The sequence below is a fragment of the Eupeodes corollae genome, chromosome 1 (assembly GCF_945859685.1).
Source record: "Eupeodes corollae chromosome 1, idEupCoro1.1, whole genome shotgun sequence".
Taxonomy (NCBI): Eukaryota; Metazoa; Arthropoda; class Insecta; order Diptera; family Syrphidae; genus Eupeodes; species Eupeodes corollae.
In genome coordinates, this window is record NC_079147.1 from 198,248,882 (window position 1) to 198,269,677 (window position 20,796).

General features: G+C 29.2%; 1 protein-coding gene across 1 annotated transcript; it reads left to right on the top strand.

The window, feature by feature from the left end:
* Window positions 1-7,704: 7,704 nt before the first annotated feature.
* LOC129939561 (uncharacterized) lies at window positions 7,705-19,896 on the top strand. The gene is made up of 5 exons (XM_056047607.1): window positions 7,705-8,100; window positions 18,755-18,852; window positions 18,945-19,236; window positions 19,306-19,452; window positions 19,524-19,896. Exons 1-5 carry the CDS (start codon window positions 7,998-8,000, stop codon window positions 19,676-19,678), a joined length of 795 nt encoding a protein of 264 aa, XP_055903582.1. The 5' UTR covers window positions 7,705-7,997; the 3' UTR covers window positions 19,679-19,896.
* The last annotated feature ends 900 nt before the right edge of the window (window positions 19,897-20,796 follow it).

Genomic DNA, 20,796 nt, shown 5'->3' on the forward strand with positions numbered 1-20,796 from the left:
GGATTTGATTGCTCACTTTTTTTCTCTTTGATCACCGTGATAAAGAGCAGAAACTTACTACGAAGCATGATAGCCTGGTGCGGAGCATTTTGTACTTAAACTAATGCCCTGGAAGACGGTATGGTAGGGGAGGAGAGTAGTAGTAAATTCTTTTTGACTGACGGTAATTTTCGTTCTCTTTTTCTTCTCCATGCTTAAAAAACACTAGAATACGAATACTTTCTTGTATAAAAGTAGAGAAAGAAGAAAGTACAAAACTAAAAGAGCAGTTTTACTACTACAGACAATTGTCTGTTTTGACGTAAGAGTAGTTAAAAGAAGACGCACTTGACAGGGATGAACAATAAACATAAATATATGAAGAGATTCTGAAAACAATACCTACTACGCAGCATGATTGCCTGGTAAATCGTTTTAAATAATTTTTCCTACAGCAAAGTGTTCAGACTAAGGTATTTATTTAAAGCACTTTAAAAAAATATGTTTGGTTGGGAAATACGTAGATTAAATTCTCTGTTTACAAGTATTTGTAAATTGTATGAAGCTATGTTCAACAATTAAAGCACTTTGTATTCACAACATTAATTTTATAAGTTGTGCTATTGACTCATATAAATTATTAGTTTTTCTGAATACAAAAGCAGTACAAACCCATTTTATTTAAACATATAAAAATGCAATTAAAACCCATGCCTTTATTTTGTATTCATGTCAACAAATCCTGCAAATCAAACTAGATTATAAAGTTTTTTCCTCATTCAATCAAAAATAATAAATTAAAAACAATTCCATTTAGTCACACAATTTGTCTCCATCTCCGTAAAGCAATTAAACAAATTACATTCCAGCACTTTGTATGCCAAACACAAAATGACATTTAATTATACAGACTTTTTTTCGGTTTCTTTTCCGCTACAAAGGATTTATTAATAATTCTTAATTTTTTCTTAATCGAAATCAGACAATAATTAAAAAAAAAAAAAAAACAATTTCTCAATATGCAACAACAATGCAAAAAATGAATTACATTGCACACACATCAATGTCTTCTTTTTGAGTGCACTTATTTCCGTTATAACATTATCATCAGTTACGCTAAGTTAGACTTCACTTTTGCAATTTAACTTAACAAAACAAAAAATACACACACTTACAATTTATGTGGTGCAATATTGTATAAGTCAGTCTTTAGAGTTCCGATAGGAAGCCCACTGACTCAACTCTATTTCCAGGAACAAAAAAGTAGCAAGACCAACCAACAAACCTGACTATATGTCTTCATTAGAGCCGCCACTGTTCATTGCTGGTTTAAGCTAAAACAAAAGATTTGAGCAGCAAACTTGTTTAATTTTGTATTTTTTTTTGATTTACTTAATAGTTTTAATTATTGGGGTGGTTAAGGAAATATAAGACTTTATACAAGTATCTGACACTGAATGTAATTAAAATATGTGAATATCATGACATACCATGTTGGCTGATGTAAATTTGAAACTTATATTCAAAGCAATGTCAAACATATAATAAAATTGCTACTATGAAGCTTAAAATTGTAGTAATTTGGCAATATTGACCGTGAAGTTTCCTCCTACCCTGCCATAAATAGAGAGGCTAGACATTTGGTACACTGCAATCAGTGAGATTGCCATTGAATTGAGGAGGAATTTTGAACTCTTTTTAAATGATAATAATGATGATGATTGGCATAGAGTGGTTATTTTGTTTGAAGTCAGTGAACTGATTAAAAGAGGTGGACCATTATAAGTTGTCATGGAATACAAATTGCAAAGTTGTACTTAAATACGAGATTCCATTCAAGGACGTAAAATACTGTATAGGTGCCGTAGAATTAATAAAAATCTACTGTTTTAGTGGACTATTAAAAAAAATAAGTATTTTAAATTAAAAATTGTTAAGCAATTGCATTTTCTAATATGCGTTTATAAAATCAATCTCAAAGTGTCATCTAGTGTGAAATAAATTGCATCTAAAGTATGTGATAATGAAAACATAACAACTTCATTTATTGTTATTTAGCCTAAACAATTTAAAATACAATTTAAATCATTTCATTGGACAAATAGGGTAAATCAAGTAAAGTACGTATACATTGAGAATTAATGTAAGTTGTGAGCAAACGAAATACGGATGTTATCAATTTTATAGCTATTTTGTTTTACTTACCTTGTACTTGTGCCTTTTTTATATCAAAAACGAAACAAACTTTTAAATATTTGACCTTTCATTGATTTATTATTGAAAACTCTGTTACTGTAAACTTTGAGTATTGTTATTGGAATTAATAGAAATGTAAATTAATTTTTTTTCCCAATAGAACCTTTAAAGTTTTTATTTGGGCAGTGAATCTTGGAGCAACTGAAAAACTAAAAAAATTGTAATAAAAAATGCTAATCAAGCTAGTCGTTCGGATTTTGGATAAAACTGTAGGTCCTCTGAATTGTTCACATATCTCGTACACAGGAATAGTTAAGATTCGTAGGTCACTAGGCCTTCTTGCTTCATGAGATACATGGTTACCAAATAAAGTTTTTCACTTAACTCACGAAGTTTATGGCTCGGATTGATAATTCTGAAAACAAAACATATAGAATTTAAATTATTATTTTTTTAATTGAAATTGTAATGAATATTTGAAAAATATGTACATATGTATGTATCTACAAAAAGATTAATTTTTCATGTAGATCATTATTCACATCAAATTGATTTTTCCATTCTATTGATTCATTATCTACAGCTTAATCAATGATAATCAATTTATAAAAAATATATTCTTGTTTATAATTCTACACCTTCAATAAATTCATTGAGATGCACTTACACAAATGATATAAACAAAATAAGGAGTACCTACAAATTGTAATATTTTTTTCTTTTGATGTAGTAGTAAAAAGTTGCAAAAATAAACATAAGTAAGGAAAAAAAGAATTTTTAAACTTTTGTGTCCATTCGTTCTCATAATATTTGAATCAAACTTAATAATAAAGGTCTAGCTAACCATTTGAAATACGTCCAGTGCTATATTATGAGTTAAAAATGTGCTTCAAATAATCCCCCTAACAGTTAAACAAATTGATTATCTGTTATTATAAACAAAAATTTTCATGCACCTGGAGATCAAAATAGCAAGTAGGTAAGCAATATTTTGCTTCATGTTTTTTTTTTACTCTTGATAGCATTCACACGCTTTCGCTCAATTCTCTCATCCTATTTTTGGTTACTTATTCTTCTTCTATTTTTTTATTGGTTTTTGAAAAAAAAATATTTTTTCATTTTATTTGACTCAGAATGTACATGTACAAAACCGTTAGGTTTTTGCAAAAAGAGCAAATTAGACTTCTTCCAAATTAACTAAGCCTTTTTTTTACAGTTAAATAAATAGACCCAAAAGCATACATGCAAGGGCAACTGCAAAAACAACTAAAGTGTTTTTGGGCAACTGCTTGCTTTGCCTGGTCGCCTGGTGCTTCAGAGAGGATTCTTTATAGACAAAATTTTGAAATAAGAATTGGAGGTAAGAGACAAACAGTTCGGAGCTCATTTTAAACTGATTACCATTTAATGACCTAAAACCAAAACTGCTTGAGATTCTGATCTCCTGGTGCATGAGGGAAAAACAACCATAAGTAAATTTAAAGAATTATTAGTTTTTAACTCTAAAACTTTTATTTCTGGTTTAAAACGACGATATTTTTAGGAAGATTGTTTATTATGAAGCAACAGATAACAAATAGGAAATCAAAGCAATATTGGTATCTTTCGATTTGTTGAATTAAATCAATGCCCACGTCTATTGCCCACGATAAAGATAAATACAACGCGTTGGAAAGCTTAGTTCGAGAGCATTATTGGTACAAGCCAGCTGGAAACACCACAACACTTAAAAATTTTCAAATTCTAGTGATGCTGGAATTTAGGGCTATTTTCGTACTTATTTAGTGCGATCCTTTGGGAACGAAAACTTTAATCACTTTCTTCTACTTATCTAGAGATTGGGTGTGCTGTTTGATGAAAAGCTTACAAATACAAAACTGATGTAAGACTGTAAGTATTTGTTGAGAACTAATAAGTTCTTCAATGTGATTCAGCAAAATAAAAATAAAATGTGTTTTAAAACTGTTATACAGCCTTTGTTTGAGATTTGTTTTATTTCGTTTGAACGATAATATTAATATTATTTGAGCTTATCTACTCTAATATTAAAAAGAGGAAATATTTGTATGTAACGAACAAACTCAAAAGTACTCGATCGATTTTAATAATTCTTTTTTTATTAGAAACCTACATTATCACTGAGTAACATAGGCTTTATTAAGAACTAGATTACTTTAGAAATTCCAACCAAAGGTGTAAAAAATTGGCCATAAAATGTCTTTCATAGCATACGCTGCGAAGAGTATTAATAAAAATAAAAAAATGTTCGACTATATTATATAATACGAATTGTCAGAATTTGTCAGTTCAAATGTACCCAAGTTAGGGGCAGATCTAAAAATTGCGTACGATGCTATAATTGAAAGTGTGGAAAATAACAGTGGCCAGCTTTATTTTTTTTGGGTAAAATCTTTCTTGCCAATTTAATATTGTCAAAAGTACGATTATCCGGAAGGTAAACACTGGTAGTGGCATCGTCAGGAATTGCTGCAACCCTATTAAATGATGGCAAAAAGGCTTTCCCGTTGGCTGTTTCTTTAGATCAACAGTCTGTATGTTCAATCCGTAAAAATGGTCCACTAGGAAAACTCTAACAGGAAACGTCGCTGATTGTTTGGGATGAGTGCACCATGAGCCATAGAGCTCATGCAGAAGCAGTGGACCGCATATTAAAAGATATAAGAAACTCATGCAATATGATGCGTAGCAAGGCTATCAATTAAAACTCTTAATTTGCACACTAATATGAGGTTACAGTTTCCTTTGAAAATATCCTTTGCCCTTAAAATAAATAGATCCCAGGGACAATCTTTTCCTATAGTTGGTATCGACTTAAAGAAAGAGCGATTGTCCCACGGGCAATTGTATGTGGCACTTTCTCGAGTAGGAAAATCAATAATTTTGTTGCCACCTCAAAATAACACATAGCCAAAGTAGTGTACAGGGAAGTTTTAAGGTAAGCATACATTTTTTTTCTAAGTTAGTGACCCATGGTCGTTTTAATTAGCATGCTTATAACTTAAATATCTGTACCTATTTATGTCTATCCGTGCAAAGCCGGGACAAATAATAAACTTTGCGAATTACATATATTTAATGTTTTGAAAATCTTTTCAGTAATATGTAAAGAGACATTTTTATTTGCGAATAAGAGAATGTTTTAAAAAGTTGTCAAAAGCTAATAAAAAAATGAAGATGTCAATAATAGTTAAAGAGAAAGTGAATGACATTTTTGTATTTAATATTGACAAATTTTCTAAAGAACATCAATTTTAAATTTCAAGGTTAATGCGTCGATTCTTCTCAATTTCAAAAATGTCTGATTTTGAAGAGGTTTCCATTTAAGGATGGCTACGATATCCTTAAATGGAATTTGACAGTTTATAGCAAAAAAACTTTTGTTTTTTAAAGTTGTTTTAAAATAATTTATAAAAATATGAATCGTTTTGAAGAATATTTTGAAAACAAAGAAGTTAATAATACTTACTTAAAGAGTAGTGAAACTTAGTAGTAGTGAAACTAAGAATACATTTCTATATTGAAAATTATTTTTCGACAAAAGAGAGTTTTCAATTGGCGAAAAATACCATCTATATTGTGTTTCCTAAAACTTGAAATAAAGTACAATGGAAAAGCCAACTGATTCTGTGTAAAAGTCTTATGCAACAACAAAACATTGAGCTGATTAGGCTACATTCCATATCATGGTGGTGCATATATTACCCGAAAGAGCAAAGCAACATTCTGCAGAGTAGCTCATCGAGTGGCAAATATTATCATTGATGAATTTCTCTCCAACACACTTGCTGGACCCGAAATTGTTCAGACATATTATCGAAAATTTTTTCCCAAACAAGATTTTCTTATGTAGCTGGATGTGTTGTCGTTATACTTCACTTTACAGGACATTATTTGTTTGAAAAGTGAAAAATGTTTGGTAAACTAGGCCCTAGGTTTCATTATTTTAAATACGAATGTTCGTAAACAAGTCTAAATACTTTCGCCGTATATTTATTAAGAGATTTACTTGGGTGAAAAATCAAGTCAATAAAAGCGGTCCGATTGGGTAGCACATCTAAGAAATTTAAAATAAGGCACAAGCATTAAACAAAATATTGGACCCCATTATCCACTCGCCTCATGTCTTTCTTTCAGTTACGGCGAAACAAATTAATTTACAGGGACTTATTTAAAAGTTAAGCTCTGGAATGCTTATAACTTGTCTTAACTTTAAATATATACTTTAGAACATCAAAAACCCTACTCTCTGATGTAACCACTGTATCAGCTGTTTTCGAAATGAGTTTCTGAAATATTGACCCTTTTAAATAAAATCAAAATTTAAATTAAAAACACTTTAACTTAAATTCTGTTCATTCAAGGCGAAAAATGGAATAAAATTCACCGAATGTGCAATGGAAATTTTTCTGTCGACGAGTTCTTCACATTTATTTATTTAATAAAATAAAACAAAATCACTTTTTAATTGAAACCTTCCGCATGGTTTTTAACAAATTAATCCTTTATACTTATAATACGATGTGCATTATCACTTCAAAAAAAGAGAATGAGAAACAAAATAAGCAGATATTACAAAATGTAGCCAATTGTTCATAGAGCTCGCTTTAAAACCTGAAGCAACCATCGACACGACAACAACGTGACGCCAAGCTGTAAGTTGTTTGAAAAATCAAGACAAAATAAAAGAAAATTGCATACACCAACTAATTGCATTAGTCTCTCAACTTCAACGTCACTATCTGCGCATTGTTCTGCAATACAAAAAACCACAATTTACGAACAAAAGATTTAGTTTTTGCTCATAAATAGCAATGTTCCAAAATAAACAAATAACTAACAAAACAACAAATCTCATAAAAGCAGATAAATCAACTTCAACCATCATCAGTGTACCTATGCGCATCACTACTGTCATTGCATACAAAATGAGTAACTCCAACTCACACCCTATAAGCTTGTAAAATATGTTGATTAAAAATTCCTCGTGCATATTCGAAGAAGACATAAAAAATCAATAAAAAATAGCACACACAAAAAAGCTCATTAAAAAAAAAGTTCACTACCAAATGTAAACAAAAAAATCGATTAAATAAAAGAAAAACAAAAAAATAATGAGATCCAAAATTCTTTTCAAGGTTAACATGTGAACTCTCCACCACACTCCACAATATTACAATAATTTCTTTATGCAATATTTCTTCGAAACAAAAAAAAACACTGAAGCTATATAAACTACAACTCTTAACTTGGTTTGGGGAGTGGGGAGGGAAATACGATATACTTCAATCAGCTTTTTTTTTAAATATTAACTTGCAGATAAATAACAAAAGATACGAGTGCAAAATTTTAATTCACTCTCTAGCTTCAACTCAGACTTAACGAAACATCCCCACAAAACATTTGATTTTGTATTTTTGCGGCACGTTAAGTCCACACAACACCACACGCTAAACACCACTTCACTTTTCTGCGTGATGTTGAAAACTCTATTCCATTCGAACATAAATTGAATTGGAAATATAAAGCTACCTTTTACAATTTTTCTGTATAAAAACTATAAATAAAAGTTTTTCGGGCGCATTAAAAGATTTTACGTCGATCGACGAAGAAGGGGAACGGACACCAAATAAAAGTCGACTGTGTCTCAGAGTTCGTATATTCGTACCGGGCGCGGAAAACATTCGAAAGCGAAAGGAATTTCGTGTAGTTTATATATACTTTTCAACTTTTTGCTTTTAATTTCCGCATAACCGAGAAGGAAAACAGAGATATTCCCCGAAATAAAACAGATCTTAAACAAAATGCATTCAAGTTTGGTAATCACATTGTTAATTGTATGCGGGTGTGCTGCTTTTGGATTTGCTGCTACCATACCTCCAGAGGAGCAGGAGGAATATAATTCACGTGAGTGGAGCACATTTTATATAAAAAAAAATCTAGCACAAGTGAAAGATACTCTGAAACCAACACAAGAAGTAAAAAGTGCATAAGATACTTGCTAAGTGGTTTTGAGCACCCAAAGTGAAATGTTGCATAACACACATCGACTGACTTGTGAACGTTTTATTTATTTTGTATTGGGAAAGGTCGTGTGTTATTTGTGATTTACTTATAAAGATTTCGTTCTCTTCGACAAATAAAAGTGTGAAAAACCGAAGGTGTGTTGCAAGTAGACATACATCACATAACTCTTCACTGATCAATTTGGCATAATTAATAACCATATCAGACGAAATATTTTGTGGTTTCAATCTTGAGTCATGCATAAGAGGTCTTGCAATACACACAAATGTGTGTCTTATGTTAATATTAACCGTTGATCAGAAATCAAATTAATAATGTGAAATATAATGCAAGTTTTAATATTTACATTTTTACGTAAAAATACAAATATTTTTTAGTCCCACATAATTTTTATATTATCATCAACTTAGTTATCTAAGAGTGAAGTGTAATGTTGATTCGATTGGGGTTTTACATACAACAAAATAAAATTGATTTTGCAATTTTGTGTTTACTTGTTTGTCCACCTTATTTATCGATACGTATGTGGAGTTTTTTCTTTTTTAAAGATCTATATAATTTGTGTATTTTTTAATGGTCTATATGGTTGAATTTTTGTGCATTAATATTACGGGAAAGTCCAAGAAGTGAAATTGGTTTTGGTATTTTCTTCAGTTAAGTGTTTTAATTGGGGGAAATGCATACAAAGAAATAAAACAAGTTGTACTCCATTTAAAAAAGAGATATTATTAACACGAATATTTATAAACACTAACAATTGTGTTTGAATTGTTGTATATTTTCGTGAAATTTGGTTTGAATTTTGCACAAAACAAATTTTGCATTGAAAAACAAAAGAGCTGTTGCTAAAACTCTTTTTAACGAAAAGTTTTCTGATTGATGAACTTTATATTTTTATATGTAAAAAAATTACACATGCTTAATTTTTTGGTGGGTAACAAGTTTCTTGCAACATAATTTGCAACAAATTAAGCAACTAGTTTATTTCTGAATATGCCGAAGAATATATTCCTGGGAGTTAATTTAATGAGTTTTCAAACGTTTTTTCCATATTTTTTTATTATTCAGTATTGTCTTGCATAACACAGTTTTAAAAGGTCAAAGTTTATTGCAGATATGAATCATCTACTTTTTATTTTTCTTCATCGGGTTTTTTTTAATCGGCTACAAGACGTTTTGTTTTAAAATAAAATACAACAAATTTAGCGAAGTTACGAAAAAATAACTCTAAAAACGACAATAATGGGGGTTCATATGCCAGTTAAATCGGAAATGATCTTCATAACCGAAGAAGATTTGAAGAATAAGTGCTCTATAACTTAAACCAACAAAACAACTAACGTTGTATTTTTTCTTTAGGGTGCCGTGATTTAATGAATAATTGAATTGAAAACTAGAAATTTGTTTTATATTAAACCGAAGTATGTACTTTTTTTGTTGTTAAGTCAAATGTTTGAAGTGGGTTAATTAAAGTTTACCAAATTTGAATGGTATCTATAAAAATGTTAATGTATAAAATTAATTTTTAAATAAGAACAAATTTAATATCTTGTGTATGTCGAATTATAATGGAAAATTAAATAAATAAATTAGATGGCGCAACAGTCCTTTGAGAACTAGAGAATAGTGACTTACAACTCTTAACCATTTCTCTGTGAGAGAAACGTTGTCAGGGGACCTACAGTTTCAAGTCGATTCCGAACGGCTTATTTGAGAAAGCACTTTTCATGGCAAGAAATACTCTTGGAAGATTTGTCAATAATTCTCAAGAGTCAATATCCATGTCCGGGTTTTGAACCAAGAGCTCTGGCATGACAGCCCAAGGCATTAACAATTACTCCACGGGTACTACTAATTATAACAGATATCGAGTATATTTAGTCGGTTTTTCACTCACTCTGTCCACAAATGAAAATTAATGGAAAAAGATCGGTTCAATGATAACCAGTTTGGTTAGAGGTGGAAAATTGACAGGAGATGCGCTATTAGCCCACTGTAGTCTCATTTATGAAAAGTTTAAACCAAAACAAATTAACATTTCGGTATAGTCGACCATGAAATATTATTAAGAAAGTTAGTGAAAGCTGGATCCCGAGGGTTTATGCTAAATTGGTTTTGTTTTTACCATAAAAATAGAAAACAGATTATCAAAATAGGTGGCAACTTTAGTGAAGTAAAACATTTTAACATAGAAGTCCCGCAAGGTTCTGTCTTATGTCCAATATTTTTTCTTATTTATATTTGTAGTATATTTGCCCTTAATTTAAAATTTAAAAAAGTTGGCTTTGCTGATGATATAGCGTGTGTCTATTCAAGTCCCACTTTGCTTGATTTGTTTTCAGACATTAATCATGACTTAGAGTTATTGAGACATTGGTTTGGCATACATAAACTAGTTATTAGTGAGAAAACAAGAATTATGTTTTTCAAATCACTTGCTTTAAATTTGAGTCTTCCTCTTCTTATTCAGCATAGTTATGACCGCAAAAAGATTCCATTAAGTAGTATTACTTGTTTTAAAACTGTTTTTTTTAATGAACCAGTTACTGTATTTATCTTGGAATCAACATTGACAGTAATATGGACTGGAAAATTTACACTCAAGCATTAAAGAAATACTTATTTTTAACCACTTGTATCTTGTTTCATTTGAAATTAGTACAATTGAAACATCAATACGGTATAAATTGTTGGGGTGGCTGTTACAAAAATCTTTGGCAACCTCTTTTGGTAACGCAAACAAAATTAATTAAAACCATTTAGAAGAAAAGAAAATATGAACATAGCTTTCCATTGTTTGTAAACTCTGGTATTCTTCCTTTCAAACACCTTTATTTTTATAAAGTTTTAAAAATATTTTTTGTCATAAAATACCAGCTTACGCTTTACGCAGTAACGATAGAAACCTTGCAATTATTCCAGCGCACAATACTAATCAATTTTAAAATTTCTTTTTCTCAATAGCACCTATTGAATTATGAAGCATTCGATTAACTCATTTTCTTTAACAAAAACATAAAAAATGGCTTTTTAGCTTTGATCCCAATGAAATCTATAATATTATCAGGATTCTTATCTAATGTTTAGTTTACTCTTGTTTCCTTTCTTTAATTTAAATATGTTTTTATATGTGTAAGTATATCTCTTCAAGCGTTCGTTCCTTAACACTTTTCTTGTAAAATTATGTCAAATCCTTTTATAACTCGAATTTCTTTCGGTACTTTCGATTCTCTTCTTTGGCAACAGATTGTACCTTCTTCTTATCTACCAAATGGAAAACACTTAAATATGATAATTTAATATTAGTTAAATAAATTATATTATAAATCATGTTAAGTTAATTTTGTTATGTTTAAATTTAAAATGTATTATATATTTATTATCTTACTTTGGTAATACGAAGAAAATAAAAATAGTAACAAACATTTGGTAATCATTTCCATTTCAATAAAAAAGTTAATTCATATAAAGTTAAGCGGTATATATATCAAATCCAATTTTGCACCTATGTAAATCTTTGAAGTAGTATGCTAATACAAATTTTTATGACTGGATGTTTGTTTTCTATTTCAAAAATTAAAACAACATGGATTTTAACAGAAATAAGCTTGAATCGAAAGTTATACTCATCTTTTAACTTAAAGAGACTTATTTTGTCACATTAAATGGTAATAAAGTCGAAGTAGGAATATGTCTATAAAAAAAAATTTAATTATTTTCCTATTAACTTCTTCTACATCAAGTTTTGTATATAGTTATTAAACACCGAAATCTGTAATGTAATTTGACTTCTAAAATAATACCTTCTGTAACAGAAATCACTTTTTTTTAAATACAACTACGTTTTGTAATACTCAAAGAGAAACATTACATGATAAGATAAATGTTTCTAGGTAATCTATTAATTAATATAGGGGTATAATTTTATCTTTTACAACATTTATGAAATTCCAATAAGTCTCCACAAATTGATTTTATAGACAAGTTCACAAAAAAATTATAAGAAAAATGTGAATAATTGGCAGTTCGAAAAAGTAAGTATAGAAGACATGATTTTGAAGCCATGAATCTGAATGAAACAACACCAAATTCAATATGATTTTCAAATAAAAAATGTATGTATTTCACTGTTTAAAAAGATATACCGACTATCTTCCTTATTTCACTTTCAATTGAAATGAAATAAACCCCCATTAAAAATAAAATTCACTTTCATTGAAATTGATTTAATTTTTTTTTTTAAGTTAAAATTAAGTGAATGTTCGTGTTCTTCATTTCGGTTTTTGCGATTTTCGAGTAATTTCAATTCAACTACATTAAATCAATGATTTTTGAAAATCTATAAAAGGAAACTGTTTCAAAACAGGATTGATTTCAATTATAGAAAATTAAGCTTAATTAATTCTTGAAATTTTGCAACTACTACTTCAAATTTGAGGAAATGAACAAACCATTGAAAACGAGTTTTTATAGCATGAAAAATGTCAATATCCTTTAAAAACTTTCAAGACACTTCTTCGATTATGTTTCTACCACAGCAACATCAATCTTTTTCAAGCGATGTCCGAAAACTATCTTAATTCAATGTTATGTTTATTTTATCAAAAGGTAAAGAAAAAGTAAAAACGTAAGAAATTGTACAAAAGTTAATAAAATAGTTAATTGACTGCTATCAACAGCTGTTTTAATTTTACTTGAAGTGATTTTGAAAATCAGTTTGAGTCAGATGTATGTCATGTCTTTTTCATTCAATTATTTGTGGTTTAGTTAGTTAGTTACTTTGTTACTTAAAAACTATTTTCAAAATAGTCTATGACCGCTCATTTTACAATTGAGAGATTTGATAATTATATCTTACAATTTTTGGTTGTGGTTTTGTTTAAAAAAAAAAAGGTTTTATTACCCTTGTTTTGTATAGTAGGATTTTACACGAATAACAAAACCAATATTCGTAGTATAAATACTAACTATAAAAGTTAAAGTAGAATCTAACTACAAATGGGTTTTTGATATTTATACGAGTCTTGAATGTATCTTATGTGATTTAGTTCTTAAATGTTGGTACTATTGATATTGTATTTGTATCTCGATGGATGTGTTCGTTGAGTAGTTGTACATTTAGAATCATGGGTTTTCCATTGGAGAAAAAAATCAATCTATTACTGTTGATATTATTTAGTGTTGTTAGTGAAAATGCACTAACTGGGCTTATTTTGCAACAAAAAACAATAGAAAAGATAATTAAGTTTATCTCAGATTAGATTAAATAAATCTTCATGGTGTTTCCCCACGCACAAGAAGATTTAAAAATTATTAAGTTTGACAGCACTTTCTTAAATGCAATCCGATGTTTGATTCGTGTTAATCAATGAAGAACTGAATAGTTCAGCATCATATAAGAATATGCTAACAAATTTAAATTTGATTAAAACAAAAGCTTCATTTTTTTACACAAACATGCAAATAAATACAAAATAATTATCTGTAAAACCAACTCCTCCGCATAGCTTTTTCTTCACAAATTTCGACTCGACTCTGAATCCCGACCGGAATCGAGTCAAATCAAGCTTATTTCAACTCGATTCAGGTATATAAATAATGGAGGAGAGCTTCAAGCTCGCTTCAACTCTACATTTAGTAGTCTTCGAACAAACCGCCTCGTTGCAGCAATTGTTAAATGCACTTTTTTTAGAATCTCAAATTCCAGATATTTTCTTAACATTTCTTCTTGAAAATTATCCATTTTATTAGTTTTAGTTAGTTTTTTTTTGCTAAGTTAATTTTAAATTTTGATTTTCTTTGTTCTATTTGTATTTTTTTATTACTATTCTGACAGGTCTTCTTTCAGTTGTGTCACTTTTTAAATAAAAAAATATGGCTACTGCCGATGCGTTTTCTTGGGAATTTTATACTACACTATTTATAGAATGCCAAAATACGAGTATTGTTACTAATGTATTTAATTTGACGTCATATTCATTATATGTTTTTGAGGGATGTGAACAAGTAGATTGTGTATTTACTGATTTTAATAATGCATTTGACAAGTTTATTAACCAAACACTAATTTTTAAACTATTTCTTCAAAGTCTTAACAACAATTTCTTAAATTTTATTTCATCATACTTAGAAAATTGACGATATAGCTACCTATGGTGTTCCCCAGGGCATCCATCCAGGCCCAATCATGTTTATTATATTTTTAAATCACTTGGTTCCGATCATACACAATTTGTTAGTTCTTATATTTGCTGATGACATTAATCGTTTCAAAAGAATTAACACTACATCCTACTTCTACAAGAAGACTTAATATTATTTAGACAATGATGCAATAAAAATCGTATCGTTTTAAATGTTGACAAATTTCGAATCATGAGATTAACACACTAGAAAGTTCCAATTGTTTTTGATAACATGTTTGATTCTCGTTCTTTAAATAGAGAACATTTTAGGTGAAGTTTAAGACTCGAAACTTTTATTAACTGAGCATTTTAGCTATGTTTTTAACAGAGCAAAAAAGAGCTTCATTTAGAGATTAAGTCTCGATTTATTTGATCCTTATGTTCTCAAGTTACTTTATGTTTCATTTGGCAGACCGGTTCTGGAATATGCCTGTGTACATAGAGTAAGTACCTTATTTTTTGTACACGAAACGAGAATTGAAGTGATTCAGGGAATATTCAATTCGTTTTTAATTGCATTTTCTTTCTTGGTATAGTGGAAAAATTCTACACCCTTATTAGCAAAGTCTCTCTCTTATTTATTGACAAATCATAGAAAATATTTACAATTTTGTTTTGCTGCAGCATTAATAAATGTTACAATATCACCACCATTGGGTCTTATTATTTTCAACGTTAATTTGAGTAGATCGAGTATTCCATTTTAAAGCTCATTAAATACAATTTTTATCAAATCGAACTCTAAATCAATTCACATTCACTAAACATTTTCTCGGAGAGTTATTTTAGAAATGTTTTAAATATTTACAAATATGTACCCAAAAAACGTAAAATAAATTCTATTAAAAATGTAGGTGAAGTTAAGTTTATGGCTTTAAAAGGTTACAATATTCATTAACCCTAACATAATACACTATAGTGACTGTTAAAAGTTCAATGGTTTAATCAAAGAAATGTGCTTCGACACACAATATCAGGGTTTATTGTTCAAAAGTGAAGGTTTTTCATAATTATATAGGCCAAATTGAAAATCTCTCATAGCTAAAAATATGTATGTAGGTATGTCCAAATTCTTTTGTTGGCCCTATAACAATGTATGTACATAGTTCATAATGTCAAGTGTTATTACATCTTACATAATTATTTTGTTTGTTGTATTCAATTGAACTTTATAAAAAGGTAAGCACAATTCATATACTGTGTACTGTCTATATGCAATGGGTTATACCCAAAAAATAATATACATATGTCGGCATATTAAATTGAAAAATATTTTCAACTCAACCTTGATAATGTTGACAATTTATTATTTTAATTGTAAACAATTTGTACCTACATTCCACACACATTCACTACCTATTTAAAAAAATGATTTTGTGAACTGGTTGTATGATTTGAAAGTGATTATTTGTATTTAACGCTTTGATATGTTAGAGTTTTATTTCGAACCAGGTGGACAAATAAAACAAATTTATCTGTCAGTTAAATAAATCCATTAAAATAACATCTGAATTATTTATTTTTATGCAACAAAGGACAAAAAAACTTGGTTTGGGAAAAATAAAATAAAAACTTGTGAAAAGGAAAAATCACTTTAATTTTCTGTGAACTACAACTCAAATATCGCACAAATAAGTACAAATGAAAATATGACTAAATATTTGCCATAAAATGCAGTCAGTGATGCATTACAAATTACAGACTTGAGCTACAAACCTTTTTTTCTTAGGTTTTGCACATTTTGTGTGTTTATTTTGCGTGTTTTGTGGTTTTGTTGTTGTGTAGTTTTTACACTTTAATGCCTGAATGCGTATTTTGTTTAGTTTATTTGTTGATGATTTACTTTCTGGCAGATGATATCAGTTGATGTTGCTATTGCGTAACAATAATAGTGGAATGAGGACTTGAGCATGATCAAAATGGAGGTTAGGCTTTATGAGTACCTAATACAAAAAAAGCAAATAAGGTCATCTGCAATATTTTCATGTTTGAGCACTAAAGTGTCGATTTAAGTGTTAGAAATCTGTTTGTTTTTCAATTCAATATCCATTGTTCCCAGATTCAATTGTTGTGTCTATGTAAATTGTTTTTTTTTTTGTTAAACAAAGATTGATTGAAAAACAATAGTTTATTGGTACAAGGCGAACCCACATAGAGGGCCATAACTAATTTAGTTTTTATTTCTTATCCGATAAATAATTAAAGAATAATAAAAATATTAAGACAAAAGCATGTTACTATAATATTGATTTATTTGTTAAATTTTATTTTGAAGACCTTGGACAGAAGCAGAAGATCGATATAGAAAAATATATCATAGATAAATGTATACATAATTGCATTTGCAAAAGTATACAGTCTTCAAGGCTGGACCAAAAGCTTCACTGATTTTCTATCTTATATTATTAAAAATAATTATAATGGCAAAGAGTGTTTATTACTTTGAGTACCAAATTTTTAGTTAACAAGAAGAATTTAACTGTGAAAAAGAGGCTGAAATTGTGACACACACTGATAACTTGCCGTTGATGTATCCAAAAAAGTAGTGGTCCTTAATGACTCCCTTGTGGTACACCGGAGGGTACAAACATAAATTTTATCTGAAAGATAGTTAGCAATTTTGATAATTTTCAGTCCGATGAAATTCCAACTTCAATAGAGAAGGGTGCATGTCAACACATTACAGCTTGTAGACAAGGATTTTATGGAGGAATACCGTCTAAGCTTTAACTTTTATTCAAGTCTACGTTAGATAATGTTAGATAAAACTTCATTTAAATAAGATTTTAAAGAGTATTTTGATTAAAAATGTTATGCAAGTATTTTGCAAATAAGAGGTACACTTCCCTCTAAGTAGTACTTAAGTATTTCATACAGATAGGTTATCAAAATGTTTTTCGTTTTTCATTTCAGAAACTCTGTTGTTTTGTAGATTACTTTCAACTGAAAATATAGACATCTTATGCTGTAGAAAAATTTACCAAGCCACCTAAGACCGCATCACAAAATCACTGGCTTTGGGTTTCGCAGGAATTAAAAGTAATTGTGTCCATACATTTTTTTGTAAAGAAATATAAATATGTGAATGTCCCGATGTACAAATAATCTGAGAAGATCAGTCTCAGTTGAGAAATCCAGTTAATAAGTACGTTTAAGTTTGTTAGCTTTGTTTATTTTCACGAATTGGCACAATTTAGACATGTTTGGATGTCCAGGTCTAGTTAGCAAAAGGAAAATAAAGCTTTAAATTTTTTTTAACAGATGTTAAAAAAAAAACAACAACAACCAAAAAACAACAACAAAATAACTAATAATAATGGTGGAGCAATTTTGTGAACATATACATTTTATTATCAGTTATCATTAACTTTGAGCGTCTTGAACAGTTGGATCTTGCAAGGCACAAGCTCATCAAGTAGATGTCCTTGTCGGATTTGCTGTTTGTGAAATTTTTCACCAAGCGTTTTAAAAACTACTGGTAAATTGGTACCAGCCAGTGATTTGATAAATAACATTAACACAGCATGTCTACTACAAGTTTTTGATATGAAACCTATCTGTATAAGAAATTTGGCAAAAATGTCTGTTCTTTGGAGAATATTCTTATTTCACCTTCCATGTTTTTACATCTCAAGATGGTGTTCACATTTGGCTCATTTGCGGATAATCATTTTGTCGTCTTATCATTTCATATAGTTTCCACTTGTTAATAGAAAAAAGATCAAATTGAATATGATAGAAATTTTCTCTAGACTTTAAAGCAAACAAATGTGAAAGAAAAATGCCAGGCTATCCGTGTCCAATGCTTTTGATATTCTGATTGATTAATCAATGAGTTCACCGGCGTTATGTCTTTTCGACCAAAAGCATAACGCCCACATCCCCAAATGTCCTAAAACCTGAAATTGGACATTGGACTTTAAAGTTAAACAAACAAAAATCGCCAACATATGCATCATAAATATTTGAATTGGCTATTTGGCTGTTATTGATATCTTAAAAAAAATACTCGGTATGTCATTAATATCAAAATGAAAGCTCTTATTGGAAAGCCATGTACATAGATATTTTGGGAAGTGTTGATGGACGTCTAGATTGGTTTACAACTTTTAAATCATATTAATGGGCGTTCCTTCGAATTTTGCATCTAAGAGTTTCTATTTTAAAATTTAACTAAATTTTTGTAAACGTTATTTTCTCGTATCTTCACGAATTGTCAAAATAAACAACGAGGCTGATTTACGTTTAAGCTCATTCAACTTGAATAAATATTTAGTATTATTTTGATAACATAAAAAATTGAAGCAATTTACAATATAATAAATTAAAAACATTTTCTTTTTTTCCAGAACAAATTCCAACCCTAGTAGCACCATGTAACGTTAACGACGAAGGTCGAGATGAATGCATCAAAAATGAATTCCTCACCATAATTCCTTTGCTAAACGTGAGTGATCCACTACTATCTATTACTACCTGCTTCTTTTTTGTTAATAATAATTGATTATGAATTTAATTAAAATTTGTTTAAAATTTCAGCGAGGAATTCCCGAATTGAATATGGAAACAGTAGATCCATATTTCTTCAAGAAGGGAATTTTCCGTTATGCTAACGATGGAGTTCAAGGCGGTTTGTTGGTGAAAAATATGAACATCTATGGAATCAGTCGAATTCATGTGCGAGATTTCATCAGTAACTTCACTGAAAACAATTTCATTGTTAAATTAAATGCAACATTACCTAAGATCCAAGCTAGCGGTCAGTTTAAGGCTGATGTTAAATTTGGAGGCTTGAGGCTAGTACCAAAGGGACTTTTCAACATAACAATTGGTAAGACAAAATTGTATGGAATAATGTTAAATGGGGTTTTAATAAGTTTATTTCCATAAAATGTTTTAGATAACATCAAGGCTAGTATATTGACAGATGGTGCAGTTCAAGAAACTGAAGTTGGCCGTAGAGTTCAATTGAATAAACTCGATGCCGATATTAGTGTTGGCCATGCTCGAATTGCTGCCAATGGAATTTTCTCCGACACAAACTTAAGTATGTATAGTTTTCTAACTCCTCCCCTAAAGAGTGAAATTTATAGTTTTTATTTTATTTTGTCCAATTAGATGCTATGATCTTAAATTTGGTAAATGAAAATCTACCAGAAATCATTCGAGTTGGAATTCCAGCAACCCGTGACCAATGGGCGCCAATAATTGTTGAACATTTGAATGGATTCTTTGCGAAAGTACCAATTGATAAACTCATCTCGTTTGCATGATTTGTTGGAGGGAACATTTTAATTTTATATCTTCTCATTTATGTAGACATGTAAAAACAGTATTTTGTTTTAAGCCTTCATCTTTTTTTATTACACAAATTAAATTAATTTATTTATAACAACAAAACAACATTTAGTGTATAAGGACAAAGAATTTGTATGTATATTTTTTATTCGATACAATGAAAATAATAATAAAATGAAATGAAAGTTTGAAATGTTGTGTTTTAAATAAAATAATAACATTATAAATTCTTCTCTGTTTGTCAATTGCATAAAAACATTTTTTATTCAAGATATTTGTTTTTAAGATAAATGAGTTGGAAATCAATTTTGATCAGTTTTTAAATATTTCTTGAAGGTTTTAGTTGAATATTTCTAAAAAACAACATTGATTAACAATAATTTTTAGAATAATCCAATTGACACTTTTTACAAAAACCTACAAGAATAAAATTTAAGTCATTACTTTAATTTATTCTCGAGGTATTCGAGTAAAATATCAATTTGTACCAATTTCAATTTTTTCAAAAACAGGATGTCAAGTCGATTTTACTCAAAATTAGACCAGGGGCCTATTTCACATATCACTTTTCACTTTGCAACGTGTTTCACAAAATTTGCAAAGTGAAAAAGCTTTTCCTTTTCAATTTTTCAGACTAACATTTTATACTAAAATGGTGAAACACTTTTATTTTTAAATAAAGGAAAGGAATAGTCTTTTCACTTTGCAAATTTTGTGGAAAACTTTGCACTTTTACTTTTTAATTTTTTTGCAAAGTTTCTAGTGAAAAGTGTTTAGTGAAGTAGGCCCCATGTTTTTATAACATTTTTTTTATTTTGTAAAGTTCGTCTTTTAGAATCATTTTAAATTTTACTTGGATTCTGGAAATTTTTATAAGTTATTACTCTTCATTTGACTTTAAATTAAGTTCTGAGAAAACTTGAATTTAACGCTCACGTGGTTTGTATTCAACTTTAAGTGCATTTTTGAATCCGGACTTTGATTTAGACTATCTCCTCAATAATACATTAAAAAAAGGGACTTTAGATTTTTCAAAGTTGGTATGATATTTGGATCGAAATTTCACATTTCAAAATATGGTTTAATTTCATAA

What these genes read in the sequence shown, in the direction of transcription:
- LOC129939561 (XM_056047607.1), top strand. Translation starts at nt 7,998, where the DNA reads ATGCATTCAAGTTTGGTAATCACATTGTTAATTGTATGCGGGTGTGCT. An exon ending in CCATAATTCCTTTGCTAAAC is followed by an intron (nt 18,853 to 18,944) that starts GTGAGTGATCCA and finishes TTAAAATTTCAG; the next exon opens with CGAGGAATTCCCGAATTGAA. An exon ending in ACTTTTCAACATAACAATTG is followed by an intron (nt 19,237 to 19,305) that starts GTAAGACAAAAT and finishes AAAATGTTTTAG; the next exon opens with ATAACATCAAGGCTAGTATA.